This window comes from Corella eumyota, chromosome 3 (assembly GCF_963082875.1).
Source record: "Corella eumyota chromosome 3, kaCorEumy4.1, whole genome shotgun sequence".
NCBI classification, from domain to species: Eukaryota; Metazoa; Chordata; class Ascidiacea; order Phlebobranchia; family Corellidae; genus Corella; species Corella eumyota.
In genome coordinates, this window is record NC_137492.1 from 1,024,232 (window position 1) to 1,051,367 (window position 27,136).

At 31.6% G+C, this 27,136-nt stretch overlaps 2 protein-coding genes across 2 annotated transcripts in view; both read right to left on the reverse strand.

The window, feature by feature from the left end:
- Positions 1-20,118, reverse strand: part of LOC145745205 (dynein axonemal heavy chain 12-like) — a 43,364-nt gene extending 23,246 nt beyond the window's left edge. The window contains exons 1-31 of the mRNA XM_082563211.1: positions 20,059-20,118; positions 14,524-14,833; positions 14,313-14,403; positions 14,087-14,113; positions 13,792-13,981; positions 13,308-13,383; positions 13,028-13,186; positions 12,693-12,888; positions 11,783-11,917; positions 11,208-11,418; positions 10,825-10,985; positions 10,341-10,450; positions 9,884-9,990; positions 9,415-9,569; positions 8,875-9,081; positions 8,311-8,515; positions 7,916-8,079; positions 7,421-7,606; positions 6,537-6,737; positions 6,064-6,258; positions 5,515-5,636; positions 4,976-5,204; positions 4,299-4,511; positions 3,818-3,938; positions 3,500-3,629; positions 2,899-3,043; positions 2,351-2,494; positions 1,869-2,015; positions 1,322-1,567; positions 739-968; positions 117-300 (exon numbers count right to left, since the gene is read on the reverse strand). Of these exons, the coding sequence (XP_082419337.1) occupies positions 117-300; positions 739-968; positions 1,322-1,567; positions 1,869-2,015; positions 2,351-2,494; positions 2,899-3,043; positions 3,500-3,629; positions 3,818-3,938; positions 4,299-4,511; positions 4,976-5,204; positions 5,515-5,636; positions 6,064-6,258; positions 6,537-6,737; positions 7,421-7,606; positions 7,916-8,079; positions 8,311-8,515; positions 8,875-9,081; positions 9,415-9,569; positions 9,884-9,990; positions 10,341-10,450; positions 10,825-10,985; positions 11,208-11,418; positions 11,783-11,917; positions 12,693-12,888; positions 13,028-13,186; positions 13,308-13,383; positions 13,792-13,981; positions 14,087-14,113; positions 14,313-14,403; positions 14,524-14,726 (4,890 nt within the window). The 5' untranslated portion in view covers positions 14,727-14,833; positions 20,059-20,118. The remainder of the gene's footprint in view (positions 1-116; positions 301-738; positions 969-1,321; positions 1,568-1,868; positions 2,016-2,350; positions 2,495-2,898; positions 3,044-3,499; positions 3,630-3,817; positions 3,939-4,298; positions 4,512-4,975; positions 5,205-5,514; positions 5,637-6,063; positions 6,259-6,536; positions 6,738-7,420; positions 7,607-7,915; positions 8,080-8,310; positions 8,516-8,874; positions 9,082-9,414; positions 9,570-9,883; positions 9,991-10,340; positions 10,451-10,824; positions 10,986-11,207; positions 11,419-11,782; positions 11,918-12,692; positions 12,889-13,027; positions 13,187-13,307; positions 13,384-13,791; positions 13,982-14,086; positions 14,114-14,312; positions 14,404-14,523; positions 14,834-20,058) is intronic.
- Positions 15,213-19,137, reverse strand: LOC145745639 (uncharacterized). Its single transcript, XM_082563771.1, has 5 exons — positions 18,798-19,137; positions 18,274-18,440; positions 17,247-17,486; positions 16,458-16,704; positions 15,213-16,140 (listed from the first exon to the last, which is right to left on the reverse strand). The coding sequence occupies exons 1-5, from the start codon at positions 19,065-19,067 to the stop codon at positions 15,496-15,498; spliced, it is 1,569 nt and encodes a 522-aa protein (XP_082419897.1). The 5' UTR covers positions 19,068-19,137; the 3' UTR covers positions 15,213-15,495.
- Positions 20,119-27,136: the final 7,018 nt, after the last annotated feature.

Sequence of the window (27,136 nt, forward strand, 5' to 3'; positions counted from 1 at the left end):
AAAAAGGTTTTTAAATTTGTTTTTTTAGTCGTAATTTTTAAGTAAAAAAACTAATTTTGAAGCAGAAAACTAAGTTCTAGATAGATAGAAAAAGAAATTGTTTTAAAATTAAATACCTCATGAGAAACGGGGTCAAATTCACCGAACAACTGACCCATTGTCACAGCTTTGGGGTTGATAGTTTTGTACATAACTTTTTCCTCTTCATTTTGACCTCGTTCGTGCATTAAAGTTAAAGTGTCAGCTAACACATGAAGACATTTAGTCTTGCCTGCAAATGGATCTCCTACTAACATGAAACTGTAGAGAAACATTAAGAATTAATAAAATGTGATAACAAAATAAGCAAACAAAATATACGCTCATACCTAAGTAAACACAAGTAAATAAACTGGCAGTGTGGCGTAGTGGTAAGAACACAGACTACACCACATGAGGTCGTGGGTTCAATCCCCACTGCTTTCACGCTGTAGCGCCCTTGAGTAAAGTGCTATAGATTATATAAAATCCTGCTGAGCCAGCACTTAATCAGCAGTTTAACTATTGGGCAACTATAATCTATATTCCAAACTGCTGAAGGCAATCCGAGACTGGGTTGGAGTAACTGATGTTACTCTATTTTTGGGTTGCACATTCATCTTTCGAATGTAGAGGATAAAGATATATACAAAAAAAGCTATAAACTTGCAAAAAATTATTGCTATTTTATTAGAAAAGTTACTACTTTAAAGTACTTACCCATGCCTGACTATCATCATCTCATAAGTTTGAATTATCTTCTCAATAAACACAGGGACAGGTTGAACGCGATGTTTCACACAAATCTCATTCGCTGCCGCCAGGAACAATTCGTAGTCAGCCTCGGGGAGTGACACACCAGGAAATAAATCGGAAGTTATCCCGCGGAATAGAGGGACATCGTGTGACAAGAATTTGGGAAGATTGACATCTTGAATTGATCTTAAAAGCTAATGAAAAATACAGTTGCAAGTGTTAATTTTAACTAACAACATTTTTATCAGGTAAAACTAAGATTTAATCAATGTAATGTTGTAGTTAAAACTCTTGGCTTTACTACATAAGATCCTGAGCTTGATCCCTATTTCTACCATGCTGTAGCGTCCATGAGTAACCTGCTGTGGCAAATACCGATTGGTAGTTTAAAAATCAGGCAATTCTAGTTAATAATATTTAAAACTAAAACTCCAGACTGAACAACAAACGTTTCTCTATGCATTGGCTGTGAAATTGACCTTCCCACATCGAGGATAAATGAATACAATAAAATATTTCAAAGATTTGAAGACACAAAAATTCTTACCAAGATATCTTCATTTTCATCTGGGAATTTCAACTTAAGGTTACCGGCGGCAACCAGAACAGCTTTAACCGCTCGCATCCCATAATCATAGTGAAACTGGGAAGAGAGCTGCTCGGAGCAAAGACGATATGTCATCACGATCTTCACTGAGAGGTTGCGAGCATCCAGGAAGCCGCAGGAGTAAAGAGAGATCTCTGCGATAAGAGCGTAGTCCGGTACCATCATGGCCACTGTACGAAACAATACCTGAAAAAAGTAAAATTAAAGAAAAATATTTTTTACCTATTTATTATTAATGTTACTTTTTTACTAATAATTAGTGAAACAATAGTGTAATGATACTTTAAAGGGGACCAGATAAAAACAAAAATTATCACAAAAATAAATTGCAAAAGTATATTTTCTTAGGGGTGCAAATTGTAACTGTATTAGAAATAAAGCAACTACATTAGCCTAGTTAGTAGTAGTCTATGTAAAGTGCTTCTAAATGTATTAACTTTCAGTGCTTACAAACTGTTTATGTAGTTTACAAACATTAACTTCCCACCTTTAAATTATCGGGTAACTCCGACCTTCCAGCATACCCAGGATTCATGGTGATGGCCACAAAACAATTTGGTTTAAGACGAAGTTCTGATCCCTCAAATAGAAACGAGTCAACATGCATTTGGATAGCTCGTTGAATGCACAACATCTACAAGTAAAAACTTTGTTAGTTTATGTTTAGTGGTGTGTTGTATTTTAATGGAAAAATGATCCATTTAATTTGAAAGTTCGTCTTTAATGCGTCTTCTTTTTAATTTATTAATAATACAAGTCAGTAGTCTGCACCACAAGCTGCAGTTTTATTCATTTTAACAGTTTAAAAATTGGACATATACATATATATATATATCATTTACTAAGTTCCATTACATAAAAATTAAAACAAGAGCTTAAATTTACACAAAAAATAACCGAATGTCGCCATAAACTGTAACAAGCAGTACTAACAACATTTTTATCACTATTCTTAAACTGTAGCCCTACCTGTTGGGCAATAACAGATAACACCTCGAGCTCAATTCTGTTAAACTCGTCAAAGCAAGCCCAAGCTCCACTGGAAGCCAATCCTTTAAAGAACTTTCCCATAGCAAGGTAGTCAAGTCCATCAGAGCAGTTAAACACAACACACTAATAAATAAAGCAGTTAATTATTTTAAATCATCCACACTTAAATATATATATATGGTGTAGTGGTTAGAACATTTGGCTTCAAAACATAAGGTCTTGAGTTCACTTCCCACTGCTCTCATACTGTAGCGCCCTTGAGTAAGGCGCTAAAAACAACAATTTGATTTTCTGCTAAGCAAATACTTAATCAGCAGCTTGGTTATCAAGCAATTATAGTCTATAATATTCCAAACTACCAAAGTCAATTCAAGACTGGGACAGAATAACAAATGTGACTCTATGTTTAGGTCATAAAGTTTACCTTTCCACATCAAAAATAAATAAATATGAAAAACTATTTGAACTTTTAAAAACAAAGTACCAAACATTATTAGACAATTTTTTACCTAACTTTTTTATATTACCTGCACAGCGAGAGCTTTTGCCAAATCCTTTGTAGTTTCTGTTTTTCCTGTCCCAGCTGGACCCTCAGGTGCACCCCCTAAGTTAAGATAAAAAGCCCCGACCAAGGTTCGATAACAACGATCAGTAAGAGGGGTGATCACAAGTCTTGTAAGAAAATATAAAACATTAAAACTAACTTTAAATTTGAATATAATAGAGCTAAGATGTTTAATTTAAAAATCTTTAAAAAAGAAAACTGCCATTAGTAGTTGGTGGGTAAATAATTAAAGACAAATGTTATATACAAGTTGAATATAGGCAATTGAAATGCTGCTTGTAGATTGGGCTTCTGATAAGTATTCATAAAGTTAAAAATAAAATAAAGCACAAAAATGGTTCACTAGTATTAAAAACCTAGTTCAAAATAGTAAATTTTAAAGGTATTATTATCTCCAACCTATGGCAACTTTTTGCCTGTATATATACTTAACAACAGATACATTATTGGTTGTATTATACAAGAAAAAATCATATACATAAAAAAAAAACACATTAAACTACCTAGAAACCTTATAACCAACTGATTATTACTTAAAATTTATTAGAAAACTGTTACATTACCTTGGTGAATTTCCCAAATATTCGTAAGCGTATTTTACATCTGCGTTTATAATATGAGCTCTAGCTTGATCATTCTGCCAATAATATCTAAGTTGGGCTAGCCAGTTGAAGTCATTCTCTGCTGAAACCTCTGTATTAAAATTAAATAAAAAGATGAGTTTAATATAAAACTAGTTTCAACTATATCCAATGTTATAGAAGTATTATTTAGCTCAAAATGAAATTGAAAGTTTAACAAAATTTTAATTGCAGTTTGTTATTGTAATTTACATTTTACAAGAAACAAAAAGTTAATAAAATAAAAATTAAAGTTCTAACCTTGTCCTATCATCTCTGTAATAACATCCCTAGCATGAACATCGATGGTAACGAGAGCTCCTAATGTTATTCTGGTTTGTTTTGGAAGTTTTCCTCTAACCAGGTTCACAATATGGCTTAACTAAATATATAAATTATAAAGTAAAAAAAAAGTCGAATTATAAAAAGAAAAAAACAGATTTTTTTCATCTTTAAATATTTTTCATTAAATTTCTTTATACCAGTTTAAAAACACAATTAGAATAATTTCAATTGCATTAATATATCCTAACATACAACTAATTTTAATTTTTTATTTTAAATTATTTGATAAATATAAGTTGCTAAGATGTTGGCTTAAAAGAAGTTTATACTGTTTATAACACCTTACTCAAGAGCAGCATCAAAGCAGCGGGGATCAAACCCAAAACCTCATGTAGTAAAGACAAGTGTTCTAACCACTACACCATGAAATTATTGTCACAAAATGATAGATTGTCACCTGTTCTTGTAGTACAACCACATAATCTTTTAACCCTTGAAGTCCATTACTCCTTAAAGCGTTGTGGACCTCAGCTGTCCAGAACATCTGCCCAACATAAAGAACAACCTGACCCGGCCACTCTTGCACCCAGACATGTCGTTCCTCTTGTGGGTATGCCTCATTTGCACGGATAATCACATCACGAACTGATTGTAACATTCCCTCTTCCACCTTTAATTTAAAATTTTGTGATGAATTAATAAATAATTTCATATAAATATTGTTTTGAGTACCCTGATATTTATTGTTTGTTGGCAACATTTTTATAAATTGACCTCCTATAGTTGTTGGTTTTGTATTACCTTTTTCATCTTTTTTGGTGTATTAGGTAAAATCAAGCTTAATTTTAGGTAAATTAAACCTAAAATTGACTTTCTATATGTTAAAGCCTTCTATAAAATGTTAGACTTTTTGATATAAATAGTTTCCTATTATAGCCTTGGCAAAATGTTTTAATCAAGTTACTAAATCAGTGTTGGAAGAAATCAAAGGCAAAACTTTATATTACTTTACAAAATAAAATAGCTGTTACTGGCAACACAAATTAAGACTCAGCCAAAGAAGCCAAACATTTTTTTAAAAACCACCAAAAAATGACTTTCTTTCCACTTTACAGAATACAACAACAAACTGACCTGGAGCAACCATTTTTCCACTTGACCTCTAGCAGCTGAGGTTGAAATAAGTTCAACGAGTTCAATTTTCTCTCCCTCACTACTAAACATTGACTTAATGTCCAAGTTTTCAAGAAATTCAAGTTTTGCTATCCCCTCAAAACACTTCTTCAAATGAGGTTGAACTCTCGTTGGGTCTTTGGTTTCAGATAGAATTTCAAGCATTTCATCATTGGATAAAAAGAAAAACCTAAGAAAAGAAAAATATACCAAATTTTTTCAAATTTTTAAATTAAAACAATAAAAATTTATGTAAATTACCTACTTTAAAATAAAAAACACTGCAAATCAATTAAAAAAAAAAAGTATTAACTTTAAAAAACACGTCATAAAAAAGTATTTACCTTAAATACTGCCTCGTAAAAAAGTGTTTACTTTGTATAATGCCTTACGAAAAAGTAATTACCTTAAATACTGCCTTGTGAAAAATATTTACATTAAATACCTTTTTGTAAAAAAAAAAGTATTTACTCTTAAAGTTCCTACTTTAAAGTACTTACCTCGAAAAGAAAAGTCTCTTCTTCTCCAGGTAAGCATTCAACCCCTTCATGATCTTGTCCAACAGCACGTTGCTATCTTTAAGTTTTTGAAGCAAACCTTTCATGCTCGTGGCAGCCATCACCTTTAAAGATTAAGCACATTAAAATGTTAAGTTTTTAGTATAAAATTTTTAAGTATAAAATTTTTTTTAATTTTTAAGTATGTTAAGTATAAAATTTTTATTTTTTTAGTGAAAACTATAGTTTGTTTTCCCAATTTTAAAGTTTTTATCTTAGATGTGGGAAGGTCAACTTCACAACCTAAACATAGAGTAATATTTGCTACCCTGACCCAGTCTTAAGTTAACTTTAACAGTTTGGGGTATTATAAATAACAATTGCTCGATATTTTAGCTGCTAATTAAGTGCTGGCTAGAGTTTATATTGTTTATAGCATCTTTCTGAAGAGCCTTACAGCATAAAAGCAGTGGGGATTAAACACAGGACCTCATGTGGTAAAACCAAGTGTTCTAACCACCATACAACATTTTTGTATGTTTTTAAACTTACATGTGGGTCTCGACCCAGAAACCTCATTATTTCCTTCCAGTTTTTGTCAACAGTTTGGAACAATCTTCCCTCCTCTGGCATTTGTTGCATGATATCCTCTGAACTGAAGATGGGTTCCAAGTATAACCACTGAGACTGAACCTTCAACCATTCATCCAATATATCCTGGATGTTCAACAACCTTTCCTCCCATTCCTGTGTATGGTTAGAGTTTAATTTTTATGGTATGTAAAAATTTCAAAATATATGTGTCAAATAACCAAAATACATATAAGTAGACCTACAAGTTTATTTATTTTAGAGCAAATACCCCAAAAAAACAAAGAAAACAAAAATAACTCATATTTAAAAGCATGTTATATTATTTAAATGCAAGATACATGTATAATTATATTTATAAAGTAAACATTTTTTCAACACAAACCAACTTAAAATTTTGTTAAAGTCAAGAGCCTTATAATTTAAATACCTACCCTTGTCTCCTCCTCAAAGGGTTTAATAAAGGGAGATCCCCTCATAGTCTGGGTCTTCACGATCTGATCATCAAGCACAGTTTGGACTTCATCGAGACTTGAAAGAATCGAGACTCCGGTGTCCCTGTACTCCAATGTTGTGAACGTGATCTCGTTCCAATCATCTTTCATTCGAGCTAATGCTTTCTCTAACGAGAATTCCTGGAAATATTAAATTTTAATCAATTTAATGGTTTGTTCATTTAATAAAAGCTTTAAAAGTCATGTAAAATATGCCGAACATATGTTGTTATATTACAAAACTTGTACAACTTAAGACTAGGTTGGGGTAATATCATGAGGTCGGTTATACTAAAGTCTCAATAATTCCATATACTAAAACTTGACCCAAAATGTAAAAATGCACCAAGGCTTTAGAAGGCATTTAGAAAAGAACTGGACAAATGTACAATATTTTAGTACAACTTAAAGACAGGGTTGTGGTAGTAAACAAAGTAAATGAAATCAAAAATAGACTATAATAAGTAAATGCACTAAAATTTTACCCTACAACTTAATAATTGTTTTACCTTTTTTTTGTATATATCTTTATCCTCGATGTGGAAAAGTCGAATGCGCGACTTAAACATATAGTAGCATAAGTTACTCTGACCCAGTCTCGAGTTGCCTGTGGCAGTTTGGGATATTATAGATTATAATTGCCCAGTAATTATGCTGCTGATTAAGTGCTGGGTCAACAGAAGTTTATACCGTTTATAGCGCTTTACTCATGGGGGTTTATACCGTTTATAGCGCTTTACTCAAAGAGCAGTGGGAATTGAACCCACGACCTCAAGTGTGGTGTAGCAAGTGTTCTTACCACTAGACCACGCTGCCGGTTTTACCTTGCTTGCCGCACCACTGATGGTCTCAAACTCGTTCATGAACGAATCCAAATTCTTCTTCAAAGTTTTACGAAGAGTAGTCCCCGCATCTGGAGTAAGATCATCTCCATAAATTTCCGACATTTGATCCCAATGTCTCTTTCTGATGCCAGGATTGCACAGAGTTGAGATGAGAGGGATGTACTCCTAAAAAAATTAATAAAAAAATGAATTTTTGCTCCTAAAAAGATTAATTAAATAAGGCTGGTATCATGGTATAGTGGTTAGAACACTTGGCCACTATGCTAATGCTGTAGCACCCTTGATTGATGTGCTTTAAATGGTATAAACCCTTAAGCCAAACCAATTGTTAGATTAAATATGGGGCAATTATAATCTCTATAATATCCCAACCTGTAAAAGGCAACTCGAGACTGGGTTGGGGTAACAAATGTTACTCTATGTTTGGGTTGCGCAATTGACCTTTTTAAAAAAAAGAAAAAGTTGTTTTTTTACCTTGAATGTTTTTACATCCTCCATTATGACATTACAGAGATTAATTATGACATCTTTTTTCTCTTCTCCCTCCTCCTCTTTTTCTCCCACTTTTCTTCTCCTGGGAGCATTCTTTTTCTTCTCTTCTTCCATTTTCTTCTTGCGAGTCACGAACTGTTTATTAGCTAAAGTTAAAAGTAAAAAGTTTTTAAATTGTTGGGCCAAGGTTTCCAGTTGAAATACCACTGCTTCTATGCCTAAGAATATTCTCTTTAACCCAAGGTTTCAAGTTTAAATACCATTGCTGTCAATTTCAAAGATAAAAAAAACCTTTGACTTAAGGTCCACAGTTTGAAAATCCTTGTTTTCATGCCAGAAATCAACCAACAAACTTTAAGTAAATGAATTAAACAAACCTTTATAAATCTCCCTCCAGAACTCGTCTACTTCAGCTTCAATCGCTTCACTCTCCAACTTCATGAACTCCCCATCCATGCACCTCTTCTCAGCTTTCTGCCACTTGAGCACGATCGAGTACAACTTCTGGTAGGGTTCCAATGTGTTGTGGATCTGTTCAACTACAGGGTAACTTGTAATCTCCCATTTGTATAGGGCTTCCTCCTGTAAAAAATATTTAGATGGGTGGAAATGGCAAGCAAATGTTTTAGATCTAGTGTAAAATAAAGAAGTAATAATAAACACTAGTAATACTAGTTGATCACTACAGGCTGCAATTGTCGTAATATGGTTGCAACTCACAACTTATATTTGCCCGCACAACACAACTAGTGCTTTGTTTATTTTGTAGGCTTATACATTAGACATATATATACATTGTCCACTAAGCTTTAATTTATATAATATTAGGATTTTTCATATAAAATTGAGTAAAGCAACTAAGAAAAAAATATTATGCAAATTTTTAAGCAGTGTATGTTTAGCTTGCTTAAAAGAAAGATAATATTTAACAGTTTATTTACCTTGTTGATAAAAATAATTTGTTCTTGTGCTTCCGCCAGTTTCTTCTGCACAGCTCTTGTATCGTTGACATATTGTTGCATCAAATCTAACTCCCCACATTCCTCAAACTCAGAAGCTCTTCGTTCCAATTTCTCCAGTTCCAGCATCACCTTCTCTTGTTTTGCCAATAATTCCTGCTCTCCTGCTTTCTTGGAGGCCTCAACAAGCTAGAATTAAAACAATTTTAGTAGATTCTGTGTATATACTGAAGCAGCTGTGGTATAGAATTAAAACTGGCAGTGTGGTGGTTAGAACACTTGCTACACCACATGAGGTCCTGGGTTTAATCCCCACTGCCTTCATGCTGTAACGCCCTTAAGTAAGGCACTATAAAAGGTATAAACTCCCGCTAAGCCATTACTTAATAAACAGCTTATTTCGCAGGCTATTATAACCTATAATATCCCAAACTGCCAAAAGCAACTCGAGACTAGGTCTAAGTAACTGATTTTATTAAATATATATGGAGATAAATATAAGAATCTAAATTTATAACTTACATCATCATTTTGTTCAAAGATAGGTTCAATGGTGCTAGGCCATGTAAGTACAGTGCTATTTAGTTCCATATCTTCAGTGGTGAATAAATGAACATCAAGGAGGTAGTTCAATCTGATGTGACTTTCCTTGATTCGATCTTTCAGCTCAGTCACTCCTGAAAATGGAAAAATCTTGGGTTTCAGTTGCTTATACTGGGTTTGTGGTAGATCAACTTTACAATATTAACATAGAATATATATACTATGGAACCTAACAAGAACTATATATGTATATAAATGACCAATTTATGGGCCACATTATAAAGAAAACTGCCGGTTGCGGTGCATGTAAATTATCATGGGCCAATTTTAGTTAGGGGTTGCAACTATATTACGACAATTCAATATGCAAACTATGGGATAAGCCATCAACTAGTAACAATATTAATATAACATTTAGTAAAATACGTTAAAATGTTATGCAACCTACCAACAGTTCTTGCCTCTCTCACAAACTCAATCATCTCCATCATTTCCTCGCTGTTCTCTGGAGTTTTAAGACAACGTTGTTTGATTTTCTCAAAGTTGGAGCAAATACTAAGTATAAACATAAATCATTAAACAATCAAAGCACAATTTTGTCTTGAGTTGATCTTGCCAGCTTAAGATATTATTAATTATAATTGCCAGTTACTAAACTGCTAGTTAAGAGTTGGGTCAGCAGAAGTTCATACTGTTTAAGGCACCTTACTTAAGGTCGATACAGTACAAGAGCAGTTGAAATTGAACCTAAAACCTCTTGTAGTGAAGCAAGGTGTATTAACCACTACACCTCGCTGATAGTATAAAGAAAAATTACCAGCAAATTGAAAACAAACATACAGCTAGTAATCAATAAATGATGACATAATTAGAATAAATTAAGTAACTAGAACTTAACTACTTACTCCTGGTTATCAGTTCTATGATCATGAGTTAATCTATCCAACAAAGTATCAGCATGCTTTCGTGCAAACTCAATTAAACCTCGCTTCAAGTCCTCACAATCTAACCTCACCTATGTATATAAATATGCAAATTTATAGATATTGTAAGTTTTTTTCATATTAATTTATCCTTGATGAGGAAAGGTCAACTTCACGACCTAAACCACAGTTAGCCCAACCCAATCCCAAGCTGCATTTTGTGGTTTGGAATATCATTGTTTATAATTGTACGAAAATTAATCTGTTGATTTTTTTTAACTTAGTATACTCTCCATAACACGTTACTTAAAGGCACTTAAGCATGAGAGCAATAGGGAATAAACCCAGGATCTCATGAATAAAGCAGAGTGTTCTAACTACTACACCATGCCACCAGTTGAGAACCAGTAACAATTTATTACTAACTAGGTTATCTATATTGATTTTAATTTAAATATTTACAAACCATGTCAAAGTGAACTATGCTGTCTAGGTCCAATATTTCAAGTGCAATTCCTCTAAATTGTTCAATATAGGAACAATAATCACTAAAACTGTGTTCTTCTGCTAAGAACTTGTTGATATCTGCTGATGCTTCTCCGTTTACAAGATAGCTGTATTTCTCAACTAAAAAATAAACAAAAATGAAAAGTAAACTCCATTAAAAATGCAAATAATCGAATTAATTTTTTAAATTTTTTGATGCCAAAAATATAAATATTGTCGCATTATTAACTTTACTGCCAAAAAGTTGGAAAAAATGTGTAAAATTTTGTACTTAGCTTTTAGGTTATATAGCCTGTTTTATTACATTAAATACAGATAACAGAACATTTTAAAACAACTAACCAAAAAAGTCCATGTGCTTTTGAACCCCTTTAAAGTTTTTCTTGACCGCATGTTTTAAAGAAATCATTGCATTCCTGGTTAGATGTTCAGCTATGTTAGTATCAACATTAACTGTAGAACTAGAGCCTGCCAACCAAGATTGAACAGTTGGAACACTATGCATGCTTCCACTGATGGTGTCAGTTACAAATAATATACACTCCTCCAAGTCCTAATAAGAAAAGGTAAAATTAGAAAACATACAAAAAAAGGAAAAGAAGTTAAAAAATGCATTATTAAAAAAATCCACATTTGGTATAACTAGTCCATAGCCCCCCATACAGATAGGATTTGTATTGTCATAATATGGTTACAATTTACAACTATTTTTTGCCAGCACACCACAAATGCCTGTTTTATCTATATGACAGGGCTATAAATTGAACATACATTTATATATAGACCGTTACAAATAAATGCTTGCTAAATGTAGACATAGTTTTTAGCTTAAAACAAAAAATAAAAAGGTTAACTGTAAACTGTTTTAAACCTAAACTATACTGTCAATATTTTTAATAATTTGTGTAAATTTCAACCTGATCAGTTGGATAAAATTCCATCTTTCCCTCATCAAAAGTTAATTCCATTTTAAAGATCGGCAACTTTTGTTGATCTTCCAAATCAAATAACCTCACCCAGTGTTCAAGAGAACGTGCCACCAAATCCTTTAACTAAAAACAACAAAATTTATTTAAAATTTGGTTTTGTTATTTTAAGTTAGCAAAAATGCTTAGTTTTACATTTTTTGTATTTAGTTCATTCTGCATCAATGAAGGTAATAATAATTTTACAATAAATAATACAATACTGCGCCGAAAAAATTAATTTCATGACTTATTTACATTAGTATTAATGTTTAAGTGAATATTTTATAGTACATTCTGGCATGGTCACTAAACCAAAATAGTTGTAAACTTTGACAAGACATTATCTTAAACTACATGGGGCATGGTTTGAACACAAATATTTGTAAAACTATCTAGTGTATTGTTTGTGAGTATAACTAATTATGTAAAATATCAAGTTACCAGAGTAACACTATCTTACACAGAATAACAAAACATATATTACGAAATGAATGTGATTGGTAAAAACAGTCTAATATCAACTTTTTATATTACTTTATCAAATAATTTAAAATGTTTTACACTTTTACAAAATTGAATGTAGTAAAAATTATAATTTGTAAGTCATATGTCTAAGAGCAATACATATAGTATAACTGTTAATTTTTTTTTGATTAATAAAAGCAGCCAACCACTTTGCTGCAATATTCAATTACCATAAGTCTTATGTGTACTCATATATACGTTGTAACTTAATATTTTTTGCACATCATTCCAAAACATAAAAACATTTCACTAAACTTCTTCTTTTGGTGTAAACTTTTCTGCTCCAGAAATTAAAAAAAAAAACAGATTCACATCAAAAAATTAAATAATTTACCTGGTTTGAAATAAGAGTTGTAACACATGAATAAAAGGAATCCATTTTGTCTTTCCTGATTGCTTTGAACTTCTGCTCGTCACTGAAAATATTAATAATGCGAGGATACCAGCGTTGCATCAGTTTATCCTCAGATTTCTCGCACTCAATGAGAACGTGGTTCCGTAAACTTTCAATATCAATTGGGCCCTCATATCTATAATAAGTGAAGTTTAATATTTTGCATTTGATTCTTTTTATTTATATTACTTTAAATTAAAATATGTCTTCTAGATATTCTAAAACATTAACAAAGTGCAAAAAATAGGTTTTACTAGAAACTTAAATTAACAAACCGTAGTTGTCCCAAATCGACCATCAAAAGATCTTGCAAATTATTCTGACACATCAGCAACACAGTTTGCATAGAAGGATGAGTAACCCATAAGTTTGCTGCAATATCTTGTTGAGCTTTCAAGAAGGTGTCATGCCACGGGCTTGAGTAGTCAATACCCCTGTTGAAAAAAAAACATTTCATAAAATTCTTTAAAATTGTGTACTGAATTAAGATACCATGCTTTTATATGTGACTGATTAAAACCTTAATTAAGGATGAAAAAGGAGATTTCAACTTACATAGGTTCACATGGTGGTGGGCCAGCTACTTCATTGTCCAATCCTTTTACTGACGGTTTCAACAAAACATGTTGAACTATGAAAAAATAATTTATTTAATTTTAGTGCCAGCTATTGAATGAAAACCACGTTCTTAAATAGGTTTTCATGTCTTTATTTTATGGTAAGTTTATAATAAAAGTTTGTGATTTTTTTATATTTAATTACCCTGTGTGTGAGAAGGTCAACTTCATTACCTAAACAGAGAGTAACATCTGCTACCCGAACCCAGTCTCAAGTTGACTTAGCCAGTTTGGGATATTGTTGATTATAATTACCCAATAATTAAGCTGCTGGTTAAGTCATGATCAGCAAGTGTTTATACCATTTATATCGCCTTACTTAATAGGGCTACAGCATTAGAGCAGTTTAAAATAAACTCAGTATCTCATTAAATGACACCATCTAATAATGTTTAGTGTTTAAATATTAAATATTTTAATACCCATTGACTTCCTTGAGCTGGTATCGAAATCCGTCTTAACTTCCTTAAAAATTTCTTCAATTAATTGGGTTTGTTGTTTAGTTTGTTGAAGATGATCGGGAACTTTGTTTAAGATGGAATCGAGCCAATGATCTTGTAGTGGAACCACCGGACCACTTTCAACACATTTCTTCATGTACATGTACATTTGCTACAAAACATATAGGTATTATTAGAGATTAGAGATAGTATTAGAGGTATTTTCTATTGTATATTGTAATAACAAAATCTTGATTTTAAAGATTTTTAAACTTACCCTTCTTTTGCGATCTTTGCTTAGCATCTAAACAAGAAAAATTAAAATAGAAATAAAAAAGGATTAAATGTAAAATTACAATACCTTCTTAATATTAATTGGGAATACAATGTCTTAAATGGTAAAAATATAAAAAATAAGAAATAAAACATAATATCTTAAATATATTTTTCAACCACTAATTTAAGGTTTAATAAAATTAATTCTTAGATATTATTGAACTTACAGCTCCAGGCATCCCAGGTTCTTGTTTCTTGGGTGGAGCTCTTCTCACTAACTCCTCCGTCTCTTCACTTGCTTTTTCAGCTTCTTTGATTCTAAATTTAATTTTAAATAATTCCTGTTCGTTCTTTGTTTATTAAGAAATAGAAATTTGACAAAATAAGTCACACAAATATGTTAAAATATTGAAAAAGTTAGAAATAAAAGACCCTTACATAATGTTGTTAAGAACTTGTTGAAAATGACGACTTCTGCGATAAGTCATCAATTTGCTCTTGGAGAAATCCCTGCTTCCACCTCCTGATCCTGCAAACCCATTTCTAGCGGGAATAGGAGGCAATCTCTGTCTTCCAGCTCCCATACTCCCTGTTCCATTAGTCCCAGTCCGTGTCAACTTCTCTTTGGATGTTGACGACATTTTGTGATGTTTTTGTTAGGCTTAATTAGCCTAAAGTTTTGTTAATTGTTTTGTTTTTAAGTTACACACATTGTGCTTCTTTGGCTTTGTAATCTTTTGCTTATAATCTGCGCAAAAAAATAAAATATTAGGCCTAACTTTCTGTTAAAAATGTTCACAATTAAATAAGATTTAAAAAAACAAAATTAAATCTATTTTTAACAAACCAAAAACAGTTATAATTAAACTATCGCAAACTTTAAATCTAATATACATTAAACAATTCACAATAACAATATTTGCAATAAAATAAGTCGCAAAACGTGATTCTAATTACTTTATAAAAATCCCTTTTAAATGTTATAGCAGCTTAGCAACGTTACCTAGAAACCAAGTAAAAAAAACTTTTAAATCAAGCTGTTGTTAAAAGGTTTATCCTCTTTGCTCATTACAAAAATCTAAATATTTAAATAATAATCTTAACTATTGTCTTTCTTTAAACGACTAATAAACTAATTTAACAAAATTTTTAAGAATCTAAACCAATCTCGCGCGTTAAAACATAATCTAGTACAACATACATATCTATAGAATTAACAAAATGTTCTAATATTTTAGATTGATTGGCAGCATTTACTAAATTAAAATTGTGCATGGTGATAATTGAGGATAAAAGCTAGTACCACTCGGTTTAAAGCAAAAATAGGACGGTGATTTGACTAAAGCTTCTTTAATAAATTACACGGCGTTTTGCATTTATAAAAAAGTCACTAAACAAATCTAAATTTTTTTATTTGTGTTTCTTTCTATTCGAACCGGGAAACGATTTAGGAAGAAATTTTCTTCGTTTCTTTAATTCTTCTTTTAAATTAAGTCCAAATTTCATGTTAACAGCCGGGCCCCAGATTTCGTTGTCGGCCAAAATCAAAACCTGGATCACTAGATCGTGCAACTCTTTCCCCAGGACGCGAGGTTCTTCAAAGGTGTTTAATGCAAACAGGGCATAACTCTCCCGCCTCGCTATAGCAAGTAACAGCCTTAGCTCGACCAGTAAAGCTGTGGTGTTAGGTGTGAAGGTTTCCATGTTGCTGAATTGTTCGTAAAGCTGTAGAACTCGGTTACAATGACAATCATCACCTACTAGGAACTTGCTTTTTACCCCGTCGTCGGCCCCCCCAATATAAACCTGGCTTCTGTTTCCAACATCGGGTAGCTTAGTCGAAGTAGTATCGTTTACAACTAGCATGTACATTACATTAGGGGTGTCAACGTTAAAGTCATTGGTTATAGGCTGACACAGTTTACGAATAAGGATTTTAACTTTGGGGTCGATCCACTTCAACTCGAATGGAAACTCGAAGCCTAGTTCTGTGCATTCGTTTCCTTGGACCGTCCAACGTTGCCACGAGAATTTAGGTTCATCTCTGGCTCGTACCTGCGTACATAAAACATAGGTTTAACAGAGTTATAGTCTAACTTGTAAGCTAGACAAGTTAAAATGTAAGCTAAATTTAAAATTTATTTCCATAAGAAACTACAATAACAAATCGTCTTTCCTTAAAATGACGTCACGCTGGTGAACACATTTTTTGTAAAAAATGTAACCCCGAATTACTTTTAAACTACAACCCCTAGAAAACCCGATTTTTTAGGATTAAATTCAGAAAAGTACACCCATTTAAAAAAAATTGGCCTGTTTGAGCGTTTACAGTCCCTTTAAATAACATTAAAAAAAAGTTTTTAAATTTTTACCTTGCTTTCTGTATCATCGTCTCCTTCTTTAGCATACGGGTCCTTCTTAATATAAATAAAGGGTGGGCAAATGTCCTCGTTAGCTACTGACCCTGTGACCTTGAGAGTATGAGGTATATTGATGATGTCAGCTTTGTGTTCGAACAACGTGGTCTGGATGTGAGTTTTACGGACGATTCCCTTGCAGAAATGTTTTGGAAGTTCAAAGAAATCGAATGGAATGGATTCACCAGATTTTGTGTTCCATCTTAATTAAATAAAACTTTATTGACCTAATGCGTTAACATTTAAAATACTTCTGCAATTTTTAAATAAAGATAAATTATTTATAGGGTGTGCTGTTGTGACGTGTTTAAGCTATCCGTAAAAGCCTAACTCAAGTGTGAACAGTGTGGCATTAGCGCGACTCGAACTCTGAACCTTTAGGCTCGCAGTCAGATGTTATGACCAGTGTATCACCATGTTAAACTAAAGACATTTTTTTTCATATCCTATGGGGAGATAGGTTTTCGATATTTTAACCGGGGAAGAGTGTGCAATTGTGACATGTTTAAGCTATCCATAAATGCCGGGCTCAGAGGCGAATAGTGTGGCATTGGTGCGACTCAAACCGTAAGCCTTGTAGTTCAATGTCATGACCAGTATACTATACTGTTGAACTAAAGGCATGTTTTTATCATGTTTAGCGATTATTATTGCTCGTTAGCATCATCTTGTGGTCCATAGTTTAAGAAGCTAGGGCAGTTTTAGACAACTGTTTTTGCTTATAACCTCACTATATATATTTACCTAATGTTGTATTGTTGTTTGATCAGATTCACAGCAATTTTCTTCGGCGTTTTCGACTTGAAAGGTTTCAGAATATCAGGAGGTGATTTAGCGACACTCACACAATCTCTTAACGCTGCTTTCTCGGCAAATTCGAGCGAAGTTCCGTTCTCAGTTTGAGTTTTCGGCATATATTTAGTGAGGTCCTTACACTCGAGTATTTCTTCCAACTTTCCATCTTTTTCTTCTTCGCCCATTTGTCTAAAAATATAATGAAATTAATTAACATGAAAAGTAATAATAATTACAACAATTTAATATTATTTTGAAGTCAACATATTCTGAAAATAAGATAATAAAAGAAACCTGATATCATGTGAACACCAAACTATTTTAGTGAGGTAACAAAGGGATTACACATTCTACATTGTTGTTTAACAATAAACCCAGCTTTGTCATAAGAATTAATTGTTTGATTATAAATAAACAATACCCTATGTTAAATAATATCTTAATTTAGTGTAGTTATAAATCAATCCAGATATAATAAACCTCAATGGCCAATTATATATATGTTTAAACGATAAATAAAACTGCAGTTTGTGGGTAAATTAGCGCTGAATAATATAAGTTAAGAGTTGCAACCATATTAAAACAATTGAAATGCTGAATTTAAGGCTGCCCATTAACTAGTTTTAATATCATAGCAAAAAATTACATTTAAAGTGCAAAATTAAAAAAGTTACAACTCCAAATTTAGAGTTTAAAACTTGAAAAATGTGGACATAAAGCATTTAATAACCGGCCTTAAGCCTTTAACAAAAACGTAATACAAACAACATTGGAACAGAAGTTATTATTAGTTTAACAAAACTTAAGTCAGACAATGTTGACTTAACCACATACCACATTATAACTTGACAAATACTAAAGCGTTTTATTGCTTCTCAATAAAATAATATTTAGTCTACGTTGCCGTTTGTAGATAAATGCAAAAAAATAAAATGAAAAATTGTGATTATAAAGGTTTTGTAATATCGAAAATTACCTGAGATCAACCGTCATAGTTATGTTATTGTTTCCGAACAATGCTTCTTCAAACTTGAGTAGAATAGCTCGTTTGATTAAAAGATGCTGCTTTTGTTGTTTGTGCAATTCTAATGCTTTTAATAATTCCTCCAACGGAGTTCCGGGCTTTTTTTCTTTTGGCATTTTCTAGAGATAACATTAAATTATGGTCACTAAAGGTTGTTTTATAAGTGTCTTCGGTTTAAATTAAAAAACTTTTTTTATATATATTTATTTATCCTTAATGTGGGAAGATCGAATGCACAACCTAGTCTCGCGTTGCCTATGCCAGTTTGGGATATTATAGATTATAATTGCCCGATAATTAATTCTGCTGATTAAGTGCTGACTCAGCAAGAGTTTACACAGTTTTTAGTGAATTACTTAAGGGCGTTACAGAATGAGCCTACAACCTCATGTGGTGTAGCCAAGTGTTCTGACCACTACAACACATTTCCGACTTAAATAAAAATAAGTGATTAGATAAAATTGAACGACATTAACCTTTGGTTTTCTGGGTTCGTCGTTTTCCTCGTCATCTTCCTCCTCCTCATCTTGCTCCTCCTCCTCTTCTTCTTCTTCCTCTTCTCCTTCGCCGTTCTCTTCTCTCTTTTCTCTGTCTTTAACTTCTTTATCGATCGCAGCCTGAACTCCGCTTTTTAATCTTTCACCGATCACCAGCAAATCTTTGTACAGAGTAACAAGACTTATGACGTCACAATTCTCATTGTCGTCCATGATCAATATATCTTTCAGCAAATTAGACGTTTCCATTTTCGTTGATGGTGGAAAAGTGTTTACTTTAACTCAGTTTTTTTCTTGTTTTAAAAGTTACTACCTTGCCTACTTTCTGCAATTTTTGTAATTTGAATTTATAAAAATAACCAAAAATATTATTAAATCTGATAACATTTTCTGTATCTAACCAAATAATAATCAGGTCCAAAGCTAAGCTACATAAACAAAATTTTAGACGCGATAATACAAAATTTTGCAGTAATTTAACGTGTTTTAAAACCTACGAAACGTAAAAAGAAGCATCTTATACAATCATACTTTAATGATTAATTATTTATAGTTTCACTTTCTCAACTTACAACATTTTATCGCACATCTCCAATTCTAAATTTTATTTCTCGCGACATCTCGTAATACAAAAGTTAAATCCCACCCCTTCGTTGTTTCGTCACAATACCGAATTATGACGTCACAATAGCGTTCGGTCCCATGGCTACCGCGTGTGTCGCTCATTTATCTTCACATAACTCGAAGTAACACAATTTATAAAACAGTAGCAACTGTACATTAACATATGTGAAAATAACCTTTACCTAAAGGCCAACGACTTCTATTTGAAACTAATAAAACGATTTAATAAGAAACTGAATCCATTAAAAACTGTTTAACTTGTAACCAGTAATGCTACAAGTTAATTTCATTACGCGTTACTGTAGCGCGATAACATTAACAGATGCGCAAATATTTGTTTAACAAATCCAATATGGAAGGCAAGCCTATACCTGATTTACTTACTAACGCTTTATATCTTGATATAAAAATCAATTTAAATATAAATACGATATAAATTATGTTAAACAACGCCAAATATAGCAGAGTATATCACAGAAATCGAAATTATTTGCAAACCACTTCGCTATACCCGGTATACTATAAGATAACAACAAACTATAAGATTAGTGGGTTTAAATAACCTCTTACAACTTTAAAGTAAACATTTAATTTAACACTTAATCGATTAACATACCGATGGATTCTTTAGCTCCGCTCGTGTAAGAATTGAGAAAATCGTGAACTTAATTTTAAAATCAATCATCGCCAAAATTCCTTTTAAAATTAGTAAAAAAGCGATTTTACGGAGTTACTTTTAATTTAGAAAAAAATTAAATCAAATATTAAAACTAACAACTATCAAATATTTAAATCCAAGAAAATTTTAATCAATTATGGTTAATTATTTATATTAAATCTAGGATTAAAATAAGTTAAAATTTTGATTTTTTAAAATAATCAAAAAATTGTGACAACACCTTTTATATTGTCATGACAACCACGGGAATCTCCCAGCATTAGGTTTTTGTGGTAACCTGTTAAAAAAACAGGGTTTTTAAAATTTATTTTCTAACACAACTATGGACAGATTATTAAAATTGTTTGTTTATAAATTGTTAAGTAGATTGAAGATAGTACTGTTCAAAATCAAAATTGCAGCCATTTTAACATTTTTCTCAAATGGCGGCAAATTTTTTTTTTGAACAGCAAGTTTTAACATTTCTAGCAAATCTTTTAACTAATTACAAATAAAATACTACAAACTAAATTTCTGACTAAATGCATTAGCATAAAATAAAACTAATCCCAAGACAGGATTTCTAACAAAGGAATTTATTTAAACAGATTATAATTTAAAACAAAAATTTGCATTAAACAAAATTGCACAAAAATAATATCAAGAGGCAACGATTCCACTTTAAAAAACAAAAATTGCACTTAACAAATAAATGGAACATAAATAAAATTATTTACACTTGAAACTTACACTACCATTTGATATAAAAAGGCCTATAGGAACATTACATCAAATTAAAAATTCCATAATTTAATTTAAGTGTAGAAAAAATTATAAAAATCATAACAAAGTGTTAAATATTTGTAGATTTTAAAGATTCAAACCTCAAGTTGTTACTTTCATTATTTAAATTTGATTTGGGAAAAAATGTGGAAAAATTTCGTCTTTTTTCGGTTTCAACCAATATTTGAGGTTTAGTTAAAGTGTGATTAGGTAGGAACAAGGGTTTTGATGTTGATGGGACATCGCTTGGTGATGCAACAGGATTTGTGACACCTGTTGCAATAGTAGCGGTTTCTAAAAAATAAAAGTTCTATGCTAAACAATTTAACACAATAACAAGAAAAGGCTGATTTGTTTTGAGGATTAATACCAATCAGGGGTTACATATTTTACAGTGTTTATATTTTAATAAAATTTAGACCTTGAGACTTTGTAGAAATTGGGGAAGAGATTTGAGCAATATCAGAGACACTCAGACCTCTGTAATATCGACTTGCTCCGTATCTGAAAATTAAACAAAAGAATTAAAATAGATTAGAAATAATTACACATTTATGCATTGTTATATTTAGAATATTTGCAAAAAAATGCCCAATATTCTGCATTGTTTATTTAGAAATGTTACAAAAATGCTAATTTGAATAGAATAACTAACTTGAGTTTACTATGTGAGCCTACCACCCTTGTTGTGTGTAAAATCACAATGATCACAACTCCAAAAAACAAGAAAGCAAACAGCATTGCCCCTGCTAACATGTAGTCCTGGTAATCCCTAGTTCGATCCTTGGTGACAGACATTGCGGGTTTAACAAATCCAGTTGTGGTAGGTATTTTTAAAAGCCCTAAAAATAATTCAATTTATTAATTGGTAACTGACTTATATAATTACCTACTGTATAATCATAACTTATATAATAGAAGATGCTTATTAACAAACTTGTGTTTTTCTAATTAAAAATACAAATACCTTTGGTATAAAAATGTGGTTTCTTGATTTCGACAGGTTTAAATGCAGTTGTAGATGTTGTAACATTTATGTTATTTAAACTTCTTCTCCTGCGATTATCAATGACTGTACAGTTCTAAAAATACAAAAAAAATTGCCATAGTTATTTGAAAGTAATTTTGATTAGCTAAAACTGACAAGAACCGACTTTAAAATTTTTAAAATCGCTTATTCTACTTATAAACAATTTAAAAACACGAAACATACAGGTGTACACTGCACAGCAGTTTCATTGCACAAAGTAGCTGAACATCGAATATAAACCATTTTATCCACTCTGTTGTTCCATTTAAACACAAGGAATTTAAACTTAAAGTGGGTTGTGTTGGATAAAATTACTTCTTCTTTTATCCCATTATTTGTTGCACAACTGTTTAAAAAAAGTTGTTTAAGTTAAGTTGTTGAAAATTAAAGAATTTGTATAAATACGAAAACTCATAAATTAAATTTTTCTAAAAGTCACAACACATGTTTTTTGCCTGTTGTAAATCAAGGTCACAAATTTTCCAGAAGTCTCGTTGAAGTTGATATCCGGGGTTGCTATGCATGATGTCACTAGCAACCTGATGTCACTTGGCAACAAGGAGGAGGAACTGACGAGGACTGACATCACGCTTCCAACTACTATGGAGGAATTTGGAGAAATTGGGATGTTGTTTTGGAAGAGTTGAAGAGTGATTGGAAACTTCCCGGTTCCATAAATTGAAGTCGTTGGTCTTAAAACAAAAATAAATTAAGAATAAAAATTTTTTTTTTTACAATAACCTTGCAAGTGAGTATTCATCTTAAGGAGAAAAAAATTATAAATCCACTCAAAACTACAAATAAATGTCAATGTTGTTGGGTTTAAAACAAAAATAAATCAAAAATAAGAAATATGTCTATTAAAAAAATGCATCAGAAAAAAAGTATCAGTTTAATAATTTCTTGAATTTTTTATCACTATTTTAATACTAAACTTAAACTGACAACCAGGTATCTCAATCACAAAATAAACTACCCAGAACTAGACGTAAATTTTAAATATAAAAACAAAACTTACTCATCTGGTACTGGTTTAAACGAGACTGGGTTTTGATTTCCCCAACCCAGGTTATAATACTTCTCATAATCACAAGTTATGTTAGTTACAGGCATGGCATATGAGATCAAAGCAGAAGTGTTCAAGTAATCACGATAAATTTGACCAAACACTCTGATAACATTACTGAGACTTGAAACTTGTAAACCACAATCAGTAAATGGTGGTGCAACAACTAACCTGAAAGTTTGTCAAAATATAAAAGAGTTTAGTGGCTGATACATTTATGTTTGTCCAACTGACAAGACTACAAAATAAATAAAACTGCTGCTTGTGGTGCACAAAAAATAATTATGGGCAAATATTAGCTAAAAATTGCAAACATATTATGATAATTAAAACTTTAATGGTAAAGTGGACTATTGACTAGTATTGGTAATGTTAACAAAAACAATCTAAAAGTTAGGTTATAATGTTTTTTTTGAGTAAAGTTTTAAAATTATGAACAAATTACAGCCAGAAGTTACCTGTAAACAGATTGACCAGTTAAGTTTTGAGTTAAATGTGAAGTTGTACATTTCGATATATTCTTATAATCAATAAAGAAAAAAATGGTTTGATTTTGCAAGTTTGTTAAAGCAAATTCAGGTTCAATATCAATCACAATTTCAGTGTCTTGGCAGGCTACAGTTGGTAATGCTGTTCAAATTAAAGTTTAAAATTTGTTAAATCTAATAAATCTGTACATTTTAAAACTTTAAAAAACTTATTGCTGTAAATCTATTTATATTCACAAGCCTACATACTTTTATTGATGGCAACAGCTTCAGTTGTATTAGTTGGTGGCAATATAGTTACATCAGACTGTGGTCTATCTATGGTTGTACCATTTCCAGTTGATTGTGGTACTGTTGCAGTTCCTGTAGTATTTGCAGCAGTTGGTGGTACTGTTGCAGTTCCTGTAGTATTTGCAGCAGCTTGTGCATCTGTTGTGACATCTTCAGTAGTTCGTGGTGTTGTTGTGACATCTTCAGTAGTTTGTGGTAATGTTGTGACATCTTCAGTAGTTTGTGGTAATGTTGTGACATCTTCAGTAGTTTGTGGTAATGTTGTGACATCTTCAGTAGTTTGTGGTAATGTTGTGACATCTTCAGTAGTTTGTGGTAATGTTGTGACATCTTCAGTAGTTTGTGGTAATGTTGTGACATCTTCAGTAGTTTGTGGTAATGTTGTGCCATCTTCAGTAGTTTGTGGTAATGTTGTGACATCTTCAGTAGTTTGTGGTAATGTTGTGACATCTTCAGTAGTTTGTGGTAATGTTGTGACATCTTCAGTAGTTTGTGGTAATGTTGTGCCATCTTCAGTAGTTTGTGGTAATGTTGTGACATCTTCAGTAGTTTGTATTGATGTATATGAAAGAGTCGTTGTTACTGATGTTGTTGTAAAAACTGGTTCTGTCACATTCGGTTGGGGCAAACCTAAAAATCAACAATGTTTTAATTAAATTTTTAATTTTTTTATAAACATTTTGACCGGCAGCATAGTGTAGTGGTCAGAACAATTGGCTTCACTACATAAAGTTCTCAGTTCAGCTTAATTATCGAGCAATTGTATTTTATAATAACCAAAACTGTCATAGGCACCTCGAGACTGGGTCAAGGTGATGTTACTTTATGTTTAGGTCATGAAGTCGACCTTCGCATATCAAGAAAAAATATGCAAAAAAAATTGCAAAACAAAATTAAATTTTACCAAATAAAGCTCTCAGTAAAGAAGTTTCAAGTTCTGGTGTTGAAATGTTTGATGAAATATTCTTGGAATAAGTTGGGAAACTTGCTAGATCTTCTGCACCTGAGTTTGTGTTGTTATTAAAATCTACAAACAAAATTGGACATTGGTGATGTTTGATACTTTAAACTACAATTAAAGAAAATTTATTTTCTTTTTTGTATTTATATAACCAAGAATAACAAATGGCTTTATAAATAATTAATAAAAACTCAAGATAGAATTTTAGTACCGAGTGTGTAAACTGCTCCTTTTCCTACTAAACTTTTCTTAAGGTTATAAGTTGTAACCGGGTCAGGAATTGAACCCAGAACCATGGCCACAAAAGTCTTAGTTGTGTTTTCAATCAAGTTCTCAATAGTTGGAAGAGTAGAAGTGATGATTAAAGGAGGAGTAAAATTGTAGTTGGACACAAACTTTAAATAAAAAAATCAGTTTAAATTATTTGTTTTATTTTTAACAACGGTTTTGCCACGAATCTAAATTCGCTTACATAAGAAAATGTCTTAAAAATAATAATAATTTAACAATAGACCGAAGTCAAAACAAAAACAAATATCACAAGCTGCTTCTAATATTTTTTAAAAAAGTAAATCCAATTTTAAATAGGGCAATAGCAAACTTAGTTGAACCAGCAAAGAACTTTCTCACATTGACAGCTCCCTGCTGGTTGGTGCAATTTCCAGTTGGTAGAAAACAATATTGGATGTTTTGTCCACTTGGTGTGTTGATTAAATCAGTTAATACACTTTTAATAGTTGTTATTGTGGAGTCATTTATGGCAGGCAACGTAAATATTATCTAGAACAAAGATTATTACTAAATTATAACTAAAATGTTCAAAAATATGATAACCAAAGGCTTAGAAAATAAACTTACAAAATGAAATACAAAAATGTTTTGTAGTTTTTGACAACAAACTAAAAAGTTACTTTTCTACAAAAAAAAAACACATTTAAATCTATTAAAAATAACCCTCAAATAGTATCATATTTTTTTTTTAAGTGCTTGAAGCAAAACACTTGAACAAACCTTATAGTTGTTGGAAGGTGGAAATGTCCAAGCTTTTTGTTGACACACAACTGGATCAGGACTAGAAAAACAATCATTAAACGAAATTTCAAACAACCTGGGTCTTGGAAAGGTTTCATTGGCTGCAAGTGGCCAGTTTAAAGTATAATCTATTGAACGAGTCAACATCATTTGACCACATTGGTCAGAGGATTGTAAGGTTACATTTGTACTTGAGTTGCTAAAATTAGAAACACTTTTTTAAATTTTATACAGAAATAGTTAGGTTTTGTTTATTTGTATAATTAAAGATAATATATGTTTAAAAGAATAATTTAAAAATTTTTAATCTATGTTTTAGACTATAGTTTTGCCATCTTTTATAATAAAGCTTAGTGGAACATTTATTTATTTTATAAATGTCTAATTTAGAGGCCTGCAAAAAAATAAAACTGTCGTTTGTGTGCACCACTAAATTATTGCATGCAACTATTAGTTTAAAATCATATTTATGACAATAAAAATGCAGACCATGGGGCAGGCTATAAACAAGCTTTTTTAAATCCTAAAATTATTCACCAAAAGTTTCAAATTTTAAACTTACAAATATAAGATCTCACTTCCATTTTGATATTGACCAACACTGGGAAAAGGAGAAGCTTCATAAACTGAATCAACGAGACTTGAAACAAATAATTTATCGCCACTTGTTGAAAGTGTCGCAGGATAAGAATCAACACAAATATCACCGTTAATATAGTTGTTGAAACTTGATAGTTCATTGAACTGGCTGTTGTAACAGTTAGAGCCAAATAATGCCCAATGTGATGGACAATAACCTAAAAAATATTTAGTTAAAAAAAAATTTAAAAAATGGATTATTATAAAACATAAGATTATTTTAAGCCAAACTTAAGAGACAAATTCAGCAAATAAAACATAAAATAATTAATGTTAAAATGCTGAAGCATCGAATAACCACGGCAACAAAGTGTACTGGAACACTTGGATTCATTACATGAGGTATTGGGTTTTGATACCCACTGCTCTTATGTTGTAGCGGCCTTAAGTAGGGTGCTGAAAAACAGTATAGGTGGATAGTCTCCTCAAGACTAGGTTAGTGTAACTGATGTTATTCTATGTTTAGGACATGAAGTTGACCTTTTCACACCGAGGATAAATATATACACATAAATAAAACATTGTTACAGATTGAATGGAATTTGAATTACTTACGACAGTTGGCAGCTGATTGCTCGATAGTTTTCATGATAATATTGGAACCATTAGCAGGGAACAAGTTGGAGTTGTTATTAAGTGAAACAAATGGGTTTGTGTGTTGGTTACCACACCAGGTTGTTGAGGAATAAGCTGAAAACATTTCCATTGGGGTCAAAGGTCGCTTCCAAACATTAATTCCCTTGACC